The sequence below is a fragment of the Bos indicus x Bos taurus genome, chromosome 19 (assembly GCF_003369695.1).
Source record: "Bos indicus x Bos taurus breed Angus x Brahman F1 hybrid chromosome 19, Bos_hybrid_MaternalHap_v2.0, whole genome shotgun sequence".
Lineage (NCBI taxonomy): Eukaryota > Metazoa > Chordata > Mammalia > Artiodactyla > Bovidae > Bos > Bos indicus x Bos taurus.
This window is the reverse complement of record NC_040094.1, coordinates 30,080,282-30,098,283: the sequence shown is the minus strand read 5'-3', so window position 1 is coordinate 30,098,283 and position 18,002 is coordinate 30,080,282. Positions and strand designations below refer to the sequence as shown.

The 18,002-nt window shown below is 51.5% G+C and overlaps 1 protein-coding gene across 5 annotated transcripts in view; it reads left to right on the top strand.

Moving 5' to 3' along the window:
• Window positions 1-15,954, top strand: part of GAS7 (growth arrest specific 7) — a 210,140-nt gene extending 194,186 nt beyond the window's left edge. For all 5 annotated transcript variants that reach the window (XM_027516624.1, XM_027516623.1, XM_027516627.1 and 2 more), the window contains 5 exons: window positions 2,158-2,286; window positions 3,401-3,524; window positions 7,067-7,146; window positions 8,715-8,813; window positions 9,434-15,954. In XM_027516624.1, the coding sequence (XP_027372425.1) occupies window positions 2,158-2,286; window positions 3,401-3,524; window positions 7,067-7,146; window positions 8,715-8,813; window positions 9,434-9,547 (546 nt within the window). In that variant the 3' untranslated portion in view covers window positions 9,548-15,954. The remainder of the gene's footprint in view (window positions 1-2,157; window positions 2,287-3,400; window positions 3,525-7,066; window positions 7,147-8,714; window positions 8,814-9,433) is intronic.
• The last annotated feature ends 2,048 nt before the right edge of the window (window positions 15,955-18,002 follow it).

The window sequence follows — 18,002 nt, the reverse complement described above, 5'->3', positions numbered from 1 at the left end:
CATCCATGTGACCTGCTCTATTGCAACACTCACTGTTTTGTGACACTCACTTTATTGTGGCGGTCCGTCACCCAACCCACAGTTTCTCTGAGGTCTTCCTGTGGTGTCTGAAATTCCTTCCGACCTGAGACTTCTCTTGCTGTCTTCTGATGAGTGACGTGGAAGGAAGAGGCAGAAATTCTGAAAGACAAACTGAATGGCTTCAATGGCCTATTGCAGCCAAGCCAGGCCAGTTCAAGTTCATAAGGACAAACTTCTGTGGAGGACTTTGGCCTCCTGGTTAGCCTGTAATGCTTAAAACTTAAGAATGAGTATAAAGACATCTAGCCAACTTTCTTAAAAAATTAGCCTTTTTGTTAAAGTACTTAAAATATAGAGTGAGTCTCTGTGGGTCTTCAATCCATGGGATTGAATCACTTCTAACAGCCAGTAGTGTGATGTTTCCAGAATGTCATTTGGAATTTGGGGAGAGCCTTGGGGGTCCTGGCAGGATCTTGGTCCCTCCCCAGACCACACAGTCTGGGGCCAGGACCGAGAAATCCTGAGGATTGACAAGTCTCTGCAGGTCACTCCTGGGCATATGAATATATGGAAATCACTTGCAGTCCAGGGCCTCAGAAAGAGAGCTCAGAGTTACTGGGTCAACAAGCCAAGTTAACCCATATAGACCCACAACCAGGAGCAGTTTCCCAAGGCAGCCAACTGTGCAGCCCTCGCCTTCCTCCCCCAGTGCCTAATCTGTGTGGGGAGGGGGTTCCCTAGGTCTCAAAAGCAGTTAAGTTGGTAACATCTTACAGATTGCCACCAGATGGGGGTGTTTTCCTGTGCAAGGAATCTTCCCAGGGCTCAAAAACATGATAGCAGACATTACAGCCAACATGAGGGGAGGGGTGGAAGTGCAGCCCTGGCTCCATTAGACTTTGAAGGTCACCCACCAGCAAAGCATCATCTTGTCACCCAGAGCATCGGCCCCGAAAATCTCATTTTTCTGAGTAGTGCAGGAGGGCCCCCTGTGTACCAGCTCCGGCCAGGCACTGTGGATACAACAGGGGCCCAGCCAGCATGGCCTCCACCCTCCTAGAGTTCAGAGTCAACATGTAATCAGTGGTTTGGTACAGGGAGCACCTCCATCCTTGAGGCCTCTGGGGAAAAGGTAATGTAGCAAGAAAGAGCCTGGTGAGGAGGGAGAGAAGTCCCAGAGCTGGCATGTCATCCATCCAGGGAGGTTCAGTTCTGATTCCCAGCAGGAAGAGTGGAGGTTGAGAGACCCTGGAAGGCCAAGTCAGGGGCCCTAGGAGGCCAGTAAGGAGGTCCTAGAGGTTATTTTGGGGGCCTTAGGAGCCAAGACAGGGTGGGTGAGGCTCTGAGAAGCTGAGTCGGGGGCAGGGAGGCCTCTAGACTGTGCCTTTGACCACAGCAGGTCCATATTTATCTGTTGTCACATACATCTCATGTTCGTATCCTCAAAAAAAAGTTTTAAGTAACAGTTCTCCTTCCAAAGAGAGTGGGGTGGAAAAGAGGAATGAAAGAAAAGAAAGCTGGGAAACCTGATGCCACCCAGCGCCTCTCAGAGCATAAAGGGCCCTTCTCTGGCCCTAGAGGTGCAAGGCTGGTCCACTCTGGTGGCGTGGGGGTGCGCCAGCCTCCGCGCCGACCAGTGGGCACAGCCCAGGGAGGGTCCCTGTGAGCCCCCATCATGGCTTCCTGGAGATTTGGACCACGTGCACATCATCTGTGGTCCTTGCACCTGGCACGTGGTAGATGATCAATAAGTAGAACCGACCCGAGATCGCCTGGTTAAATGTCGCCCTTGTGATAGTGGCTGAGTGTTTGGGGTCACAGGGATGGTCCCCAAAGCTCCCAGTTTAGAAAGTAAGGGATACATCTGAGCAAAGCCCTGGAGGAGGCTCTGCGGGCTTCACACAGGAAGAGGGTGCCCACAGGGACTTGGTGGGCTCCAGGCACTAACCCATCCTTTGGTGTGAACCCTGGGCCTGGCCGGTGGAGGTGACTTCCTCAACTGCATACACAACCACGTGTCTCTGACCTCCCTGTGAGATGGTATCCATCCTCACCCACGGGGTGGGAGAGAGCACCCCCTCCCTCCTCTCATAGCTTGTGCCCCCCGGGTCCTGAGTGTGTCTCCCCCATCGACAGCTGCACAGCGAGGTGGAGAAGCCCCTGATGAACTTCCGCGAGAACTTCAAGAAGGACATGAAGAAGTGTGACCACCACATCGCAGACCTCCGCAAGCAGCTTGCCAGCCGCTACGCAGCGGTGGAGAAGGTGAGGGCCCAGGTCGCGGAGTGGGAGGGGTCCTGCTGGAGGGAGCAGGGGCTGGGGGCCGGCAGGGGCTCCATGTGCCCTGGCAGGGGCGTTTGTCCCCCCTGCAGCCAGATCTGGGGTTGCGGGGTAGTGTGAGAACCCCTCCCCCGGCCGAAGGTTACGTGTGTGCTTCCCCTGGTGCTCAGATTCCCGGTGAGTGTGGGAGAGGCTGCACCTGCCTTGGGGTTGTAGAATGTGAGACAAGATACACCCTGATTTTGAGGGTCCTGAAGCCTGGATGTACTGCCAGTCCACACAGGGCCCCTTTGTCTGGGTCTCACCTGGCAGAATCCCTCCTGACTGGACCACCCCCCTCCCAGAGGCCAAGGTGGTCTGACCTTGCTGGGAGCTCTGATGGTCAGTTATGGAGCAGAGAGAGGTCTCCCCCCGGGGCTGACCCCAGCGCCTTTGGGAGGGGTGCGGGAGAAGAGGACCGTGTTACCTCTGTGGGCACCCTAGACCTTGCCAGTGCCCAGCACCGACAGGCCCATTCCACCCCAGAAGGGGGAGGCTGGTGTCACCAGCTGCTGAGCACTGTTGGGAGGTGACGTCGATGATCTCTGTGGTCCCTGCCTCCCTGGAGAAGCTGTGGTCTCAGGACTGCCTGGGTCCCCAGTGCATGTACATGCTCCAGTGAAAACATGCTCTGGGGGGCTTGCTCTAGGCCAAGGATTAAAGGATGCTTTGCAGCCTCAGTGTGGTCCCCAGCTGGCTGAGTGATGCTGATCTGGCCACTCAGCCTCACGGAACCCCTGTAGCCTCATTTACCAAAGCAGGGAAAAGAAAGGACTTACCTAGGAAAGACTCTGATGCTGGCAAAGATTAAATAAAGGCAAGAGGAAAAGGGGGTGGCAGAGGGCAAGATAGTTGGATGGCATCACCAACTCAATGGACATGATGAGCAGACTCCAGGAGATAGTGACGGATAGGGGAGTGTGGTGTGCTGCAGTCCACGGGGTTGCAAAGAGTCAGAAACAACTTAGCGACTGAACAGCAACCTAAAAAAGGAGGCCAGGCCCAGTGGGCCCTTGCTGTCTCTGAGCCTGTGATTAACTCCACGTCCTTGGACCCCCAGGCCCGAAAAGCCCTCACGGAGCGGCAGAGAGACTTGGAGATGAAGACCCAGCAGCTGGAGATCAAGCTGAGCAACAAGACGGAGGAGGACATCAAGAAGGCCCGGAGGAAGTCCACGCAGGCGGGTGAGTGCGGCCCTGTCGCCTGCTGCCCTCTCTGTCCTCACCTGGTCCCAGAGGCATGGACAGGAGAGGCTGGGAGATGGGGTGCCTGGGAACATGCGTTCCACAGGGTGAGACTGGTGCAGGCTGTGGAGTGGGAAGCAGTGGCGAGGGAGGGGTCTCCCCACACCCTACCCAGAGAGGGCTGCTTCTGGCCCAAGCCCAGGGTCTCTGGTCAGGTGGTGGGCAGACTCCTCCAGGACCTAGAATTGAGGGGTCTTGCCCCTGCCTGGAGTTCCTTGAAGTGCAAACCCCACCCACCCGCCAAGTTGCCCCACCTCCCCGGGTACTAGTTCTCCAAAGGTTCTCCTCCAGTGATGGACTTCTGACCCAGAATAGAGGCTGACATTTTGTTTAAAGAAATAATCGTATTTCAGGATCTTCTCTGGCAATTCAGTGGTTAAGACTCCTCGCTTCCAGCGCAAGGGGTGCAGGTTTGACACCTGGTTGGATAACTAAGAACCCTCATGCCTTGCAGTGCAGCCAAGAAAATATTTTTAAAAAAGAAAAGAAAGAACCCTATTTCAGAGTCTCTCCAAAATATTCCTGTGAGTCAGCTTCTGCTTCCACCTAGAGGTAAAAATTAGCTAATGCACAAGGAAGGGGGAGAAAAATCAGCAAGAAAGTTTTTTTAAAAAAATTTCAATACTGCTTAACAACCAGTTTCGCAGTGTACAAGGTCAGTGCATTTTGCTTTCTGGGATTAGAATATGTGCTGTGAGATAAGGTTTGGATTGGATGGTTTGGTCTCTAAATCTTTTTCACCCCAACTTCTGGTGAACTTGGTGTAATTAGTTCATTAAAGGATGAAAAACAGCCATCTTAGGGACATTTGGAAATAAGGTGATGTAAAGATGTCATAACAGAATAATATAAATGCAACATTTATATAAAAATCTTTAATAGCACAGTAGTAGAAACAGAAGCCATGCTACACCTGTTGGGAGTAGGAAAGAAAACCCAAGGAGAGGAGAGGCACATTTAAATTAGCTTAACTACAGAAACTGTTAAATAATTATGTTACAAAAACAATATTGCTGCTTGACAAATATTTTAATCAACACATAAGAATATAAAATCTTATTCTCCAGATATAGTCACTGTCAACACACCCTAATTTTTTTTAATGTTTTTAAATGTATATACATATCATATTATACTGTTCTGAACTTACATTTTAATAGATGTATCTTAGAGATAGGTCTGTTTCATCATCAATTTATTTACCCATCCATTTATGTACATCAGATTTCCTAAACAGTTGAATAACGTGCAAGTATATGATTGTATCCAGATGTATTTCATCATTCCCCTAATGGACTTTTGTAGGACTCTCAGATGGTTTCAGAGTGTTTGTCAATGCCAGCGATGCTGTTACTATAAATGCCTCTCTGTGGGCGGGGGAGGGGGGGGGGTGTCTGCATGTCGCCGGGATGTGGAGGGGTGTAACTGGGTCAGAGGCTTGTATTCATTCTGATGGATGTTTCCAAGTTGCTTTGCAGATGGGTGTGCCTACTCTCTATGAATGCCTGTTCCCTAAACTCTTGTCAACACTGTATCCTGTCTCATTTTGATATCCTAGCTATCTAGTGAAAAATAGTATTTTGTTTCTAATTTAATTTACACTGCTTTTTTAGTGGAGTTGAGCATTTTAAAAATAGACTTTTAAATCATCTGTGACTTTTAAAATGATTCACTCATATCCTCTTCCCATTTTCTTGTCAGATGGCGGGTCTTGTTCTCATTGATTGATTGACAGGGATTATGTTAGGAAAATCAACATTTTGTCATTTGAATTGCAAATATTTTTCATAAGTGGTTTATTTTTTTATTTTGTTCTTTGTATTTCTTTTTCATTTTTTTTTCTTGGTTTGTCTAATCTTCACTGTGGCTCTCTGAAAGTACTGTTATTATCCCCATTTTACAGATGAGGAAACTGAGGCACAGGCAGGTGAATCAACTTGGTCCAAGGCTGCACAGCTAGTAAACAGTAGAGCTATATGACAACCCAGTAATCCGGTTCCAGAATCCGTGTCCTTAACCCGTACTGTTCAGAAGGGTCTGATTTCAAACCCTTGGACTACATAGGGAAGAGACACACCTGCCTTCATCTACTTTATTTCCTGATGTTGCAGAGGTTCGTGAAGCATGTTCTCAACATCAGGATCAACAAATAAAGCTTTGGGAATTTCGTATTGTGTTTATAAGGGTGACCTTACCCACAGTCAGGCCCAGGCTTTTGGTGGGACTGTGACTGCAGTGAAATATACACTTTCTTCCCTCCAGTTCAGTCCTTGGGATCGAGGGCCCAGCCATTGGCCTTGGCCCAAGAGCAAAATGAACCAAGCCCTTGACGTGGGTTCTGTTACTCAAGGCTTAGCTCCCAGATAATGGTGTGGCTCACTGGGGAGGAGACCCTGAGCCAGGCACTGGGCATAACTCTCCCCCACTTCCCTTCGCTTTCATATCTGAATACACGTGAGCAAGTGATGCCATTCTAGGGATCCCTTTGAAGGGTTAACCCATTATCGTTGGGTTCACTCATGAGTTTTCCCATCGTGAGCGAAGTCCCTGGTGTCTTCCTTTCTCTGGAACCCTGTGATAATCAGGAAGCTCTATGCAGACCGACCTGTGCTCCTCCAACTGTGATGTACACATGGATCACCCAAGGAACTTGTGCAAATCGTTTCTGATTCGCCCTGTCTGGGGAACATCATGAGATCACATTTGGAGCAAATATCCAGGGTGTACCGGTGCTTCTGGTCCAGGAATTGTGTTCTTTGTAGCAAGAGTCTAGGGTACCAGGACCTTAGTAACGCTTTCAGGTTGCTTTCTTTCTAACTATAAACTGTCTCAAACATATACAATTACATAAAAGAACACACTGGCCATCAAGATAGAATAGTTTGTTTCAGATGTCTCTCTTAAGAAATGCTATCGAAAGAGCCCATCCCTTCCCACCCGGACCCTTTCTCTGTTTCCCAAGGTAGCCAGTATCCTGGCATTGGTGTGGTAAACTCTGGTGCCTGTTTTTATACCATTATTGTACATGAATGAGCCATAAAGCATCAGACACGTTCTTTTGTGTTTCAGAATGACAGCTTGCTGCCTGTACACACACACAGACACACAATCACAGAGACACACAGACACACCAGTGGACGGACGTGGTGTGCAAACTTCCCTTCTGTAACTAGTACCGAGTTGCTTGAGACACATGTTCAACCAAGCAGGACTTGCCAATGTGAAATCAAACTGCCATCTCTAGAGGAGGAAGCATTTCTGGGGCTTATGATAGACTTGAGGGGTCCCCGGAGTACCCCGACCCACACCGTACATACCGCCTTCCTGAGTTTTTGGCATCTGGAGTCAAGTTCAGGTGCACGCTCTGAAGCCAGTCTTTGATAATGCTGGGTTGCCCCTTCTTTGCCTCCATCACCTCGGCCGTGGGGTACAGGTGGCAGAGGGCAGCCCTGGTGAGTGACAGTGGCCTTGGCCCTTTGCAGGAGATGACCTCATGCGCTGTGTGGACCTCTACAACCAGGCCCAGTCCAAGTGGTTTGAAGAGATGGTGACCACCACATTGGTGAGTGACTGGAGATGCAGAAGCACGTCCCCGCAGGGGTGGGCGCTCAGGAAGCTATGGGTGGATGCTGGTGGACGTGAGGTCGATGGGTGGAGGTGAGAGATGGTCATTAGATCTTCTCTAATGTTGAAACTGAGAGCTTATCTCCAGGCCAGGCCATGTGGATTCATACCCTTGCTCTGGCACTTCCTACTGTGTGAACACAGGCAGCTATGGGCTCTTGCCGTATCGTCCTGAGGGGTCAGGGTCAACCGAACAGAGAGTGGTCCATTTAGGAAAAATAGCCAAGTTGTAGGAAATGTGGGCCTTCCTTCCCCCAGAAGAATTAAGGGTCTACAATCACAGAGCCTTGCGAGACGTGTGGATGGGTGAGGTTGGGGCAGTGGGGGAGGCCTCTGACCAGGGGTGGGGGAACAGACATCGGACCACTTCTTTGCTCTCCTGAGTATTTCTGTGAAGTCAGCACCCGCTGCGTAGATGGTGAGATGGGTTGGCACTTGGGCCACTGGGCCAGGTGAGAAAGGAGCTGTCCTGCCAAGTGCTTATCACACCATCCCTCTGCCCCAAGCCACCCCTGTCCATCTGCCCATCCAGCACGGGACTACCCTCTGCCTTCTGCAGGCACCAGCCCACCAGAGCAGATTAGAGGCCTCCCCCGGGGACAGTGGCCTAGATTTCCTCCTGGTTAATCTCCTAATTAAGCTTCCTGCTTACTCCCCCGACTCCCGGCTAATCACCTGGGCAGTGACCTAGTTGGACACAGAATAGTGGCCGGATCCCCTAAATTCCAAAGAAGCAGGGCCATTTAGGAGTCAAAGCAAATTTCTGCTCTTCCCTGTGGCCTTGGCCACCCCGCTCCTGGCCCTCCTGCCTCCCCGGCCTGTCCCTCAGCACTCAGGGCGGACAGAGACGAGGCCACTCAGCAGAGGCCCAGGGACAAAGCCCCGAGAGTCTGAAGGGCAGAAGCTCCTGCACGTGTTTCGTTTCTCAGCCCTGTCAGGGCCTGGGGCTGCAGCCGTGCAGAAGTTTGATTAAGGGCACAACAGGGGGCTTCCCTGGTGGTCCAGTGGCTAAGACTCCACACTCCCAGTGTAGGTGGCCTGGGGTCAGTCCCTGGTCAGGGAACTACATCCCACATGCCGCAACTAAGATCCTGTGCAGCCAAAAAAAAAAAAAAAAGAAATGCACAAAAGTGCAAATCCCACTGCTCCCATAATTCCTTGTCACTTTGGGCAAGCGATGTAACCTCTCGAGGTGTTCATTCCCTTGTTTGGAAAAGGTAAGAACAGAACCTGTATCTCTTAACATTATGATGAGGACAATTAAGCGATGCATGGAAAGCTCATAGTACCCACCATGCCTGGCAAAAGGAGATTCAGGAAACAGCAGCTACTGCGTCCTTGGCTATACCTTCGCCCCCAGATATGGGGTGGGTGCCTCGCCAGACCCCAGGGAGTCGGGCAGCATCTGTGTTTTGCCTCTAGGATGGTCAAGGACCCGTGTAGGGGGAAGGTCCCCAGGTTGAAGGGACACCCCCCAGAGGTCTCTGTGGGTTTCCTCCTCGCCAGGAGCTGGAGCGGCTGGAGGTGGAGAGGGTGGAGATGATACGGCAGCACCTTTGCCAGTACACGCAGCTGCGGCACGAGACGGACATGTTCAACCAAAGCGTGAGTTCTCCGACCTAGGTCGAGACCAGTGGGGCCCCTGGGGGATGCTGGGCCAGGGGGAGCCATGGCCTTTGTGCCATGGTGGCAGGTTACATAGGAGGAATCTGTCCTGAGGGTGGGCAGGGACCTCTTGGGATGGACGTGTCAGTTACCCTGGGCAACCACGTGACTCCATCCCAAGCGCACCCCATAGATGTGTTATGATGGTTAAAATAGCTGGAGGTGACCTTGCCTCCTCTGTTGGATTTCTTACAATGCTGGAGCTATTCAAAACCTCTCAAGCTAAAGTTCAATAAACCTGTTTGCAGGTGGTAAACGGGGGGACACGTGAAAAGAGGAACGGGTCACAGACTCTTGAGCCCACCTGCCCTTTCACCCACCCTGTGGTCTGGAGGGTCATGTGTATGAGGGGAAGAAGAGCAGAGGCCAGAGCTCTGCATCGCCCCACCCCTGGTTCTCCCAGCCCCCAGGTCTGTCCCTCACACAGGCCTCCCTGGGACCCCACAATGCTCTAGAGGAGCTGCTGTGTCGGGCGCAAGGGTGTGAGTGGCGTAGCTCAGAGGATACGCCCCTGACTCCACCTCTGCCTCCAACTGTGTCCTCTTCTCCATCCCTTGCAGACAGTCGAGCCTGTGGACCAGCTGCTTCGAAAAGTGGACCCAGCCAAAGACAGGGAGCTGTGGGTCAGAGAGCACAAGACGGGCAACATCCGCCCCGTGGACATGGAGATATAGACGCACGGCCCGGGGGGTCCTACCGAGGAGGGGTTGGGGGTCCCACGGAGAGGAGGTGGCGCTCCCGCCGGGGGGGCCTGCTGTCGGGAGTGGCACTGCCCTCCCCCTGCTCTCCTGGTCCACTGAGGAGAGGGGACAGTGATGCCAGAAGGGCGGCCCAGATGGCCCCACAGGGAGCTCCCCGGTGTTCCCAGGCCGAGAAGATGGATCCACAGCCCTGCCCTTGTCTCTGAGGCTGAAGCCCCCTGAGTCCCGTGCTGCGCTTGCCACTCCAAGGATAAACCGAGACTGGAACTTTGTGGTCCCTGTTGAGTACCAGAGGGGTCCCCTCCCCACCCAGAGCAGTTGTGTCCCATGCTCATGCCCCTGGAAGCCCAACGGCCCTTCTTCCAACTGACCTCCTTGTCTCCAGGCCTTTGGAGGGGCAGGGGAGGGAGGTCTCCGTCTCCAAGCCAAGTGTCAGGATCAGAGTCATGGAGAGAAGGCCACCGTTCAGCACAGCAGCCCGCACCCAGAATCCTTTGCAGCAGCCCTCCCTCTTGATTTTTTTTTTCCCCCCTTGAATATTCTGAGGGCCTTGAATATTCTGAGGGCCTACATCCTGGCTCTTCTCTGCTAGTTTTCACCAATGGGAGTCTTGGGAAGAAGGTCTGGCTCCAGTTTTCCCAGACTGACCCTGCCTGGAGAGGTCAGGATGAAACTACCTCATTCAGCAAATTCACCCCAAGTTGGAGCAGTGAATCGTGTGCCTGTTAGATCAGGCATCCATGTCATGTGCTCTTTCCAGACATCCCAGTCCACCCAACCTGCAGCCTCTTCCTCGGGGAAGCCCCCTCCTCCACCCTCGCCCATCCCAGGGAGCTGAGTCAGTCTCACGTCAGGGAGGGGTTGGGACAAGTCTCTGTCACCTCGCAGGTGGTTCTATGTGCCTGTGCACGGTGGAGTTGGGACTGCCGTTCCGTGTGTGGCTCTCATTGGCGGGCACCACGCAGGCATTGCAGACTGTCGTGGCCACAGTACATGTCACCATCCAGGCAGTCGGGTACCTTGGCCTCTCAGCCCCTTCTGCACGTTCCCAAGCCTCACATGCAGCCCCTGCTTGGGGCTGGTGCCCCCTTGCCCTTTTGCCATCTCCTTTTTCCCTGGAAAGCCTGGTCTGAGCTGACCTGGGAAGCCACCGGGTCCTCACTCATCACTTTCTCGCTTACATACTAAATCTTGAGAATTGGCTTGAGGGGACTGGAAGCAGAATAGGGCTGGAGGAGGTCAGACGGCTTGCAAGGGGCACATTCTAGCCTGGAGCCCACACCCTAAGAACCCATGTTTCTTCACTTTTCCCATTGATTACTTTGGGTTCACAGGACTCATGTCTCATAAGGGCAGCCATCTAAGAGGATAACTCACTGGTCTTTCTCTCTCCATCGTCCAGGCTGGCAACTGATGACTCGTTTTTCTTGTATCTCTTGGTACCCCTTTCTCTGAGTCAGTATGGCGCCCTCATAGTGATAGTAGAAAGATGCTGAATATCCTAAAGCAAACCAAGCTTTGCCACTTTTCTTCTCAAAACATCCCAACCAGAAAGGTCAGTGTGAAGGCCTTCACTAACATGCAGCCCGCCAGGACAGATCTGTGTCTGGTGTGGAGAGCCACTCCTTCTCGTCTGGGGTTGGGCTGTGACACCAGCTGCCCATTTGGGGCTATCATTTCTTGGTTTCTTGATTAAAAAAAAAAAAAAGATTGGTGCTAGTAGTAACTGCTTTGTGGCTTAGTCAACTAATTTGTGGATTCAACTAATTTCCAACATTCAAAGCCAATAGCCTTGTTAACATAGATACGTTCATGTGTGATGTGGCTCATTGATTTTGTTTTCTCATCCCCATCTGAGGATTCCCGAGTCTTCTGTTATTCCCTGGGGCTCTCGCCTCTTTCAGGGTAGCCTGAGTTGGCCTCATGTAGGTCAGTCTATTTTCTGAAGTCATGCTTTCCCCCTTTTCCCTCAGTCTCGTTAGCCATCCCCCGTATACTTCTTTTCCTTTTTTCTTCCCTCCTTTATTCATTCATCAAGCATTTAGCTAAGCCTGGGCAGTATGCAAAGATCTAGGAACAAGATATAGCCCTATCTGTCATCAGGGAAACCAATGATCTGTTCTTTTGTGTAGACTCGTCTTTTCCCCAAGGGTCTTGCAGATGAGTAACCTTGGCATTCACCTACAGATACTCTCTGCAGAGTCTAGGTTTGCAGAGATACCCTCTGTTGTACTGATAGCTCTTCATTCATTCACTGATTCTCATTCATTCATCTAATCAGCAGACACTTGGGGCAAGCCAGGTATTATACAGTACTGCAGCCATAGCTGCATACCAGCCAGGAACTCCGCCCCATCCCCCAGCCCTTCTGTTCTCCATGGGGACAAGCGCATGTTTTCAGACCTTTCTGGGAAATGAGAGCCTTGCACCTCTTCCACGTTTAACCTACTGCTAGCCTGTAATAAGCCGTGTGGCATTTACCCAAGGACGGAAGAACCAGAGAGCACCAAGAGTATGATCATGGGGTCACTAGACCCTCACAGCTCACATCCAGCTCAAATTTGAGAGATTTGTTTGTTTTAAATAATTCTTGCTTTACACAGAGGAAGCATAAAGCCCAAGGCCAGCCAGTGAGAGCTGTGAACTGAATAGCGAATCACGAGCAGGGCTGGAGTTGAGAGTACAGGCCTCTGTCCCTGTGGTTGGGAGGAAGTCATGTCTGAGAGTCATCTTCAGAGTGGTGCTCTGTCCTCGTGGTTGGTTTGGTTTGGGTTTGGGTATTTAGGTTATAAGAGGATATGCTTGGCTTTTTTCAGGGTGAATGACTCCAGGTTATTCGTGAGCACATCCACTGTTCCATTTCTGAGAACAGGTGAGCCCCTTCTACCTAGGAGACACGGATGCACTTTGTTTCATCTGTGAAAGCCTGATTTTTAGAATAGAACCTAAGACAGTTACCAAGATAACCTCCAGGATAAGCTGCTTGTCCCTCTCTTTTTTTTTTTTTTTTTTCTATTGCTTCTGATCAGCGTTGGAAAGCACTGGCCAGCTGACCCACAGGGATGGGTGACCTGAGGTTCTTCCCATGGGAGCACCTTGGGTCTCCTTTTAATCTACCCAACACCTGTGTCAGCTGGGGAGCAGGGAAGGGTGGGTTGGATTTCTTTGAGGGGGAAACACTTCTTCCCTCACTGAGGCTGATTAACAACTGAAGCAAATAGAAAAACCCTGTGTATACTCAGGAACCAGGGGTTTGTATTCCCTTTGTGGAAACCAATCAATTACTAGATTAGGAGATGGAAGCAAAGAAGTCTTGGCAGAGCCAAAGTCCCTTCTTGGAAATGCAAGCCATAAGATTCCGAGGACATCAAAGACCTCGGCTTGTTTAAGTGATTTTACTTCCAATGGTGAATGGCCTTGACAAGGAGAATTTATACAGGATTCTGCAGACCTACTGGTGATTATGTAGATAGGGAAAGTTCCTGGACCAGTGTTAAGTGGGGCACAGATCAGAAGCACACTTCCTTAGCCAGCATACCGTTATTTCCATAAACCTTCCTGTCCCCACAGGTCCCACTGCCTTTTTTTCCAAGTTTATTGAGATATTTGACATTCGAAATTGGGGGTTCATGAGCGTACAAGAAAATTCACCCTTTTGAAGGATACAGTTCAATGAATTTTGACAAACTTACACAGTCTTATGGGGCTTCCCTGGTAGCTCAGATGGTAAAGAATCTGCCAGGAATGCAGGAGACCCAGGTTCAATCCCTGGATCAGGAAGGTCCCCTGGAGAAGGGAATGGCTACCCACTCCAGTATTCTTGCCTGGAGAATCCCATGGACAGAGGACCCTGGCGGACACATGGGGTCCATGGGGTCACAAAGAGTTGGACACGACTGAGCAACTAACACTTTGACACGGTCTAGTAACCACTGCTGAGATCAACATAATATTTCCATCACTCCAAAAACATCCCCTCATGCTCCTTTGATGTCCATCAACTCTTCCCAGCCCCAGCACCTGGCAACCACTGATGGATTTTCTGACCCTGCAGATCTGCCTTCTATAGTGTGTCATAGAAATAGGCAGAAGCCTTTGAGTCTGGCCTCCTCGCTCAGGTTGATGCCTCTGAGTCACCTTGTCGTAGGATGTCACTAGCTTGTTCCCTGCAATGCCCAGTAGCCGTCCATTGAATGGGTGTACCCCACTGCTTCCTTGCTCTTAAAAACACAAGTTGTCTTCCTGGAAGCTCCTGACCTGGAGTCTTGAGCTTGTTTGCACAGCTACTTCCAGCCAGCTGCATCCAGTGGTTTTTGGGACTTACACTTGGCTTTTTTTGAGTCATTTTAGTTTGGGGGGCATCTAACACTTAAGTTTTTCACAATGCAGAGAGCTGCTGGGGATGGAGGCGGGGATGGCGGACAGGGTCTCTGCTGCCCCCTGAAGCTGGTATCTCAGCTGGTAGATCCACTTGCTCCTTGGGACCCTCCCTTCACCTCGCCCAGTCCCTGCCATTTGGTGAGAGTTCAGGGGTGTGGGAGGTGGGTGGAGAGGGTGTGGGTGAGAAAGCAGGGGGCTGGCCATGGGCTCAGCACCACCTTTCTCTGGATCTTCCTTCACCTGCAAACTGAAGGTGTTTATTCTAGAACATTCTCCCAGGCCTCCTCCAGCTGCTGCATTCTGTCTCCTTCCGTTCTCATTTCCAGTTTTGTGCCCAATGCACATGTCATACCTAATCTGGGTCCGCTCGGCACAGCTGTGCATGCTGTCACCTCACACCTTCCTGAGAGGGGGCCCCGGGTGCTGAGAAATCTAAAAAGAGATTTTTAGACACAAAAACTTAGAGTTTCATGAGCTGTTGAGAATGAGGTAGTTCCTCCTCCTCGGACTCCTAAAGAAAGCAGAAGCCATTACCTTTCATCCACTGATGTTTGACACCATATCCCGAGGGTCACTTCCAAGGAGCAAAAACAGGCATGGTGTCAGAGCCCCCTCCCTTAAGGTCCTTGTCAGCGCCCTAGCCTTGCTTACCTGATCTATGCCTGCACCCTCCTGGGTGGTGGCAGAGAGAAAGCCACACCCAACTGCTGATGCTGGTCAGCTCTGGCCAAGATCCCCAAAGTAAGGACGCCTCCAGCTACGTCCTGATTGTGCCCTGCTCAGTGAAAGCTGAGCCCCGGAAAGCAACCAGGTACCTCTCCCAGCCAACAGAAGACATCCTTGGGTCCAGCCAGGTGACGGTGTGGGCTGTGGAGCCCACAACACAGGATCCCCCGCTGCCAGGATGCCTCTTTTTTTCTGGGGGAGGGGGGCCTGGGGGCTCTCAACATCTTCCCCACTCCACCCCACCCCCACTGGAGTAATTTCTATCGGGCCCTTTGTGAAGGTGGGGGACCCAACCCCTCTTTCCTGGCTTGGTGAGACTAAGGTGACAAAAATCAATGTTCTGTTTCCCCTGAACCTTCTAGATGCTGGGGCATGGCTACTGGGGGACCTTGTTGGAAGGTGTCTCCGAGGGAGAGGGGCTGTGATGCCTTTGGATCTCTGTGCTGTTCGGGGGACTTGACCCTTTATGTGTGATGGGGCATCCCTAACGGGCTTGCAGTGGTGGGAGGCAGAGGGTCAGGCACATGGGTACTCTGATGGGGACGGTGTGACGTGGTGACGAGGAAGGAAAGCATAATGAGCCAGGGCAAGAGCACCAGACTGGCCCCGCTTTGCTCTCATTCGTCCCGTAACCTGTCATTGTCACATCCTCTCCCGGGACCTGGGCGTTTGTTGTCCGTCGAGTGGAAGTGCTCTTCAACTGGCATTGCATGCAGCAAGAGACCAGCTCTTGGGACAGGGGCCTCCAGGCAGCCGTGTGGACCCAGAGACAGTCATTCAAAGGGACACATGCCATCCTTGGGGACGGGGCCCCAAATCGGTATCTCTGCCCTTAGGAAGGGGACGATGGGGCAGGAACAAGCCCCTTCACAGACAGGAGCACATCAGCAAACCCCATGTAAACGGGATTTTCTAACAAAATAAACTTGCTTGTTTGCTCTGTTTTCTGTAACTTTTGCTAAATACTTTATACATTTTTAATGTTAAAAAGCTGTGTCTCCTCCAGCATTCTTCATCCCGGTATGAATGTGTTTATTCCACGTTGTATATCCTTCCATCCCCTGGCTGCCTAGATCGGTAAATAAAGTTGATGTACTATAATTTATAAGTAACACTGTTGAAACTCTGATCCCTACAGAGGCTATAATCCGCCCTTCCAACCCCACCCCCATAATAGCATTCGTGTGTATTAATGCTGAAAAATTAAATGTTTAAATTTTGAAGGCGTTTGCTCTATATAATTGTTCTGCATTATTATAAAGCATTTTCAGGAAGTTAAATGCTCTCATTTTTTCCCCCTTTGGCTCTGTGTGTACACTTGAGATGCTTAGATTTCGTCCTGTGTAAAATAAACTGTCCAGAGACACCATGTCGTCCCACTGGGCAACCCTCTTTCCTGGAGGGCTCCCACACTCTTCTTTGCACAAATGGGCTCAGTGTCCTTCCCGAGCTGGGTGATCATTTTACCCCCAATGACTTAGCAGAGGGACAACGAGCATGTGGGCATTGAGCCTCCCCCACCCCAATGGGTATCATGCTGCCAGACCAAACCCTTGGCCCCAGTCCCCTTCCCTGGAGCCTTCTGTCCCTATGAACACAAGGGGCTCCTGGCTATTATTTCCTTTCTCCACCCATCCATCCCATCCACCCATCCATGCAATAATTAGTGAACACCACTGTATGCCAGGGTCTTTCCAGGTGGTGCTAGTGGTAAAGAACTCACCTGCGAAATGCAGGAAACTTAATATGAGACAGGAGTTTGATCCCTGGGTCGGGAAGCTCCCCTGGAGAACAGCATGGCAATCCACTCCAGTATTCTTGCCTGGAGAATCCCATGGACAGAGGAGCCTAGTGGGCTACAGTCCGTAGGGTCACAAAGAGTCAGACACGGCTGAAATGACTTAGCACGCACGCACAGAATGCAAAATACTGCTCTCAGTACTGGGAACACATTGGTGATGGGAACAGATCAAGAATCTTGACCTTGGAACTTATTTTCCAGCAGAAAGAGACAGGCTAACAAAAGGGTTTATAGAGTGTATGTAGAAAATGATAGGTGTTACGACAAAAGGGCAGGGGGAGGGTTTCAGGGGTGGTGGTGGGTAAGTGGCAACAGGAAATAGGGTGATTGGAGTGGCCTCATTGAGAAGGTGGCATTTGACTAAAGTCAAGGACACCTGGGAGGGAGCCCAGCAGGTAGCTGGAAGGGAGAACCTTCCAGGCAGAGGAGGTGGCCCTGTTAAAGGCTGGAGGCACCTCATTAAGGCCAGTTGGCTGGAGCAGACACAGTGACGGGGAGGAGGCAGCTTCTGCAGAGCTTTGCAGGCTTTGGAAAGCCTGTGATTTTGCTCTGGGGTCCATCCAAGCTGAGAGCGCACAGCCTGATTTCCTTGCTGGAGAGCTCACTGTAGGAAAAGGGGAGCAGGGCAGCCAGAATGCAGGGACAGGGGACGGTGCCTGCAGGGGTGGCCACGAGGAGGTGGGGAGAACGGTCAGATTCTGGAAGTGCTTTGAAAGTGGAACCAACGTGGTTTCAAGCCAGTTTGGAGTGGCTCGAAAGTGGGGTGTGACAGAAAGAGGGGCACAGGAGATGACTCCGAGGATTTTGGTCCAGGCAACCAAAAGGACAGACTGCTATTTACCATGATGGAGACAGCCATGGGAGAGGCGTTCCTCCCATTCTCTGCCTCCCACTCACCCTCTCTGAGCCCTCTTTCCCCTCTGCTTCCAGACCAGGGTCAAAGGGTTCTCTTGTCCTTCTGCTCACAGCAAGGGAAGGTGGGGGAGGGGGACCGGGGCTACGGGGCTCCCAGCTTAGGGAGAGGACAGGGCCAGCCTCTGGGAAGAGTGTGTGTCTTTCAGTCAGGGCCAGGCTGGGAGGGGGAGACACAAACAGATGCACTGGCCAGAGACGAGGGCTTCTCCCCAAGTGGTCTTTGGGGCTCGGGGACAGTTTATGGCCACAGCTTAGACTTAACAAATCCCCTCACAATACATCATCTCCAACAACTTGTTTGGCTAAGGAACATAAACTCTCCCTCTGATAGAAGATGTTTACGCAGGTTTTCAAACAAACCTCCAGGTCATGACCCCTCTCTCAGCATCGACACAGCTGCCTGTGGTCCCCTCCCACGGTCGGGCCCTCCTGGGCACAGCAACCTGAAGAGTGTGGGCAGCACCTGCTCCTTGCTCTTGAGAGGGGCAGAGGGGCTGGGGGCTCTGGCTGCCTTCTGTGTTAACACGGGGTCCTGTCTCCTGGCCCACAGCCTCTTTGTTGTCATGGCAACCCAGCTCCTCACCTTGAGAAACACAGCTTCTTGCC